General features: G+C 31.6%; 1 protein-coding gene across 1 annotated transcript; it reads right to left on the reverse strand.

The window, feature by feature from the left end:
• Positions 1–1,150: 1,150 nt before the first annotated feature.
• On the reverse strand, positions 1,151–3,621 carry LOC149084961 (uncharacterized). The gene is made up of 2 exons (XM_089232703.1): positions 3,524–3,621; positions 1,151–2,079 (listed from the first exon to the last, which is right to left on the reverse strand). The coding sequence occupies exon 2, from the start codon at positions 1,967–1,969 to the stop codon at positions 1,259–1,261; it is 711 nt and encodes a 236-aa protein (XP_089088829.1). The 5' UTR covers positions 1,970–2,079; positions 3,524–3,621; the 3' UTR covers positions 1,151–1,258.

Raw genomic sequence — 3,621 nt, forward strand, 5'->3', positions numbered from 1 at the left:
TAATAAACAATTCAACACAAAATATGAGTAGAGGAAAGATATCCTCTCCACTTGTTAATACAAGATTTTGGGAAGATCTGGAGATGATGAGTTAGGAAAGAAAATTCATCTTTGCCTCCATGATGGCATCTCCAGATATAACCAGTCTTCCAAAAATTTTGTATAAAATATGAGCTCTAAGCTAAACCCTTTTTTTTTCAAACCGAGCACAACTCAGGTCTATTGCCATAGGCAATTTACTACCTAGCGAGTTGTGTAAGCCAAACCCTGTGTTCAGATGACAAAATTTTATGTCACTCTTTCAAAAATTTTTAGATGTCAAATTATAACATTTTGCCAACTAGCAATTCTGTGGCTTTTGACTTATTACAATTTGGCTCTAACAGTTTTCTCATAAACTGAAAGAGAGTTACGACATCCTGCCACCTTCCAAAAATTAATTAATTCGACTGGAACTTTTTTTTTGTTGTTTTTTTTTTGGAAAAGTGACTTATAGCATTTTGTCATCTGAGCACAGAGTTGATACTTAAGATAGAAAAAATAATATTGATTACACACATTAGCATGTGAGCTAATAATAAGTCTACTAGCCTACATTCAAAAGTAGAACTTATGAATAAAATTCTGTTAGTACAAATTTTTCTTTTAATGCAAGAAGATAAATTTTAAAAAATGTGCTTTGCAAAAAAAAAATATATATATGAATAATTAGGAAATGCAGTCAATTTATTATTTTTTCATTCATTTTATGAAAAAAATCTGAAATAATTCTTATACACCACCACAATGCAAAAAAAATCCTGAAATAAATAAAGAACAAATGCTAAATTATTGGAGGCACTTCTATTTATCTCTGTCAAATGTGGTTTTTTTTTTATAACATAAAAGCATGTTTGTCACTGCCATACTCAGATGTCTAAATGAAGAACGCACCAACTTTTAACCACTTAAACAGGCATATAACAAAGTCTCTGTTATGTGAAAATGATGTATCATTCATTCATAAGGCAACTTTTTCTTGAAAAATTTAGTTCAAAATTTTTCCACTTTTAAGGTGATAAAACTTTAATTCAAGCTTTAAACCAAGTTTTTATGTATAAAGCATTTTGGATATCAAGTAAAAGAAAATAAAATCTGAACATAATAACAATCCTAGCACAGCTTAGCATTTCAAGTAGAAAGTACCAAAAAAACGCACACATAAATAAAATTTTAAATAATCATAGCTGAATTATTCAAAACAGCAATTTCGCCTGTTTCAAATTTTGCTATTTTCAACACATTTGGGAGGTTGTATATCTTTCCACCAAGAATCCGGAAAGAGATACTTTTGTATTTCAATACCCTCATGAGGCACAGGACAACTGACAGTAAGAAATGGCAATTCCTCTAATGGTGGCTCAATGAGATCAGAAGGAAAGCAATGAAGTGTATGACATGCATTTGGTGGCAACAAACGATGGGTCCAACCCACTCTGCGTAATTTTTGAGTGATAGGATCCAGTTCAAAAACAGTCAGAGTAGCATGTGGGACAGTGACACCAGGCATTGTGACAGTATACACACCGTTAGCTATATTGTAATTTATGAATAAACCATGTCTTTTAAATGTTCTAACTAGGAAAACTTCATCAATATTCACCAATTCCGAATTAAACACACACAATTCCAATTTCCTCTGCCAAGGCAATGGAGCATTTGATTTAAGAGCACCCCATAGACTTTCATAACACAAGAAATATGTAACATGTAAAGCATCTAGAGTATTCAATACTTTCTCAACTAAATGTATCATGTTCTTGTGAACATCTTCTGGCAATACACATGCATCATATTCATCATCAGCACCATTCTTAATGTAACTAGAATTCCCATAAGTGTTGTTTCCAAAATGATGTAGAATGAAGACAAGAACCAGGCAAAATACTACAAGAATGAGTCTCTTCCTCTGGAATCTCAATCTTATCATGCTTTGGCTTTTCAAGACAGACAGTCTCCCAAGCTGACTCTGGCACCCCTCAACAAATTTCACACCTCAGATGAAAATTCAGCTGCATCAAACAACCATTGTCAAACGACCTGAAAATAATAAAAATCATTTTTTTTACATAAAATCCATCTGGAATATATATATTTTACTTTTAACCAACTTTTTGTGCAGATTAAGGGTTAATAATATGTGAAGTGAACTAACTTCTTAGTATATCCGAATCTTTCTAATCAAAAGTAGATATAATACACAAAAGGTTTGAAATGTATTTTTCAATCATCATGCCCTCTTCCCCAGATCTTGAAGTCTATCTGGGCCATGGCTATCCCACACAACATGTATTTGTTTCATTCACTAACAGGTGGCAGGTACAATCTTTTGGTGATTCTTCTGTTTGTGGACCTTCCAATTTAACCCTGTTCATTTGTTATGCAGACCTTCGAAGTGATTGGTGTTATCTTGGTGACATAAGATTGGTAAAGATAACGTACACTTGGTAAGATTTTTTTTGGATGTGAGATCCAACCTGTGCAACGATAGAACTTTCATTTCAATGCTAGTCTATGTTATTTCAAAAACGACATTGAGATGAGAATGTTTATATTTTTGTATTGAAGGTTTTTACCTAACATTCTGTTATTGAAATTTTTTCATTTTATTGTTTCTATCATTGAGTTTATGCTTGAGTATGTTGTTATGAATAAAATAGCATTGTTAATTTAAAATTCACCATAAAATACTATTGCAATGTTAATTATCAAGTTGAGATTTCGGCTCTCTTCTTTTTCTTCAAGCACAGTATTCTGCAATGCATGATTATAAATACAGTAAACTCTCACTAATCCAGCACATATCAGACCAGGGTGTGCTGGGAGACTTTTCTAGCTCCCCAGAAAAGTTTAGTAAATCGATCTATCGTGCATTTATAAAAGACCCACTTCTAATATTGATTATTTTAAATGAGGTATGCAAATAAAATTTCGATTAAACAAAAAAATTGAACATATTTTAGCGTATTTGCATAGTGTAATTTAACATCGATTGTGTTAAATTAACTAATAATTTAATTAGTGTGTAGTGAAATGTGGTATTTTAGTTTTCCTTAATCAAAATTTTGGCCATTTTTTGGCATGTTTTCCCCTTTCTTTCACAAAAACTCTATTCATCGAAAACTCTCTCAAAAAAAATTTTCGGTCCACTCAGAATGCTCCTCTAAACATCACTTGTGAATTGTATTTTTCATTTTATTGTTTGTAATAATTAACTTCATTTCACACAAACACAACATATTTCACTGAAAACTCCATTATTTCATGCTATCAAATCCACAATGGAAAATCGAGGGTAGCATGAAATCTTTCAATGAGCCGGTTTTTTAATTGTTGATAATAAATATCGCTCTCTACAACAATTGAAATAACTCAGATTTGAATGTAAAAAAGTCAGTCAAACAATAATAAATTTCTAAATATTATTTTTAAGTTAAAATTTAAAAGACTTCGTGCAGCAAGAAACAAGCGTGTGTTTGCTCACTTCATTACTCCGATCAACACATTCTATTATTAATGTTTGTAAACACTGTACGGGCACTGTACTTCATCAGTTCAGTTAAAAGTCGAACTTTATAGGAA

This window comes from Pholcus phalangioides, unplaced genomic scaffold (assembly GCF_987345545.1).
Source record: "Pholcus phalangioides strain wild (caught in Gottingen) unplaced genomic scaffold, Ppha-v1.0 ptg000007l_1, whole genome shotgun sequence".
In the NCBI taxonomy this organism is placed as follows: domain Eukaryota; kingdom Metazoa; phylum Arthropoda; class Arachnida; order Araneae; family Pholcidae; genus Pholcus; species Pholcus phalangioides.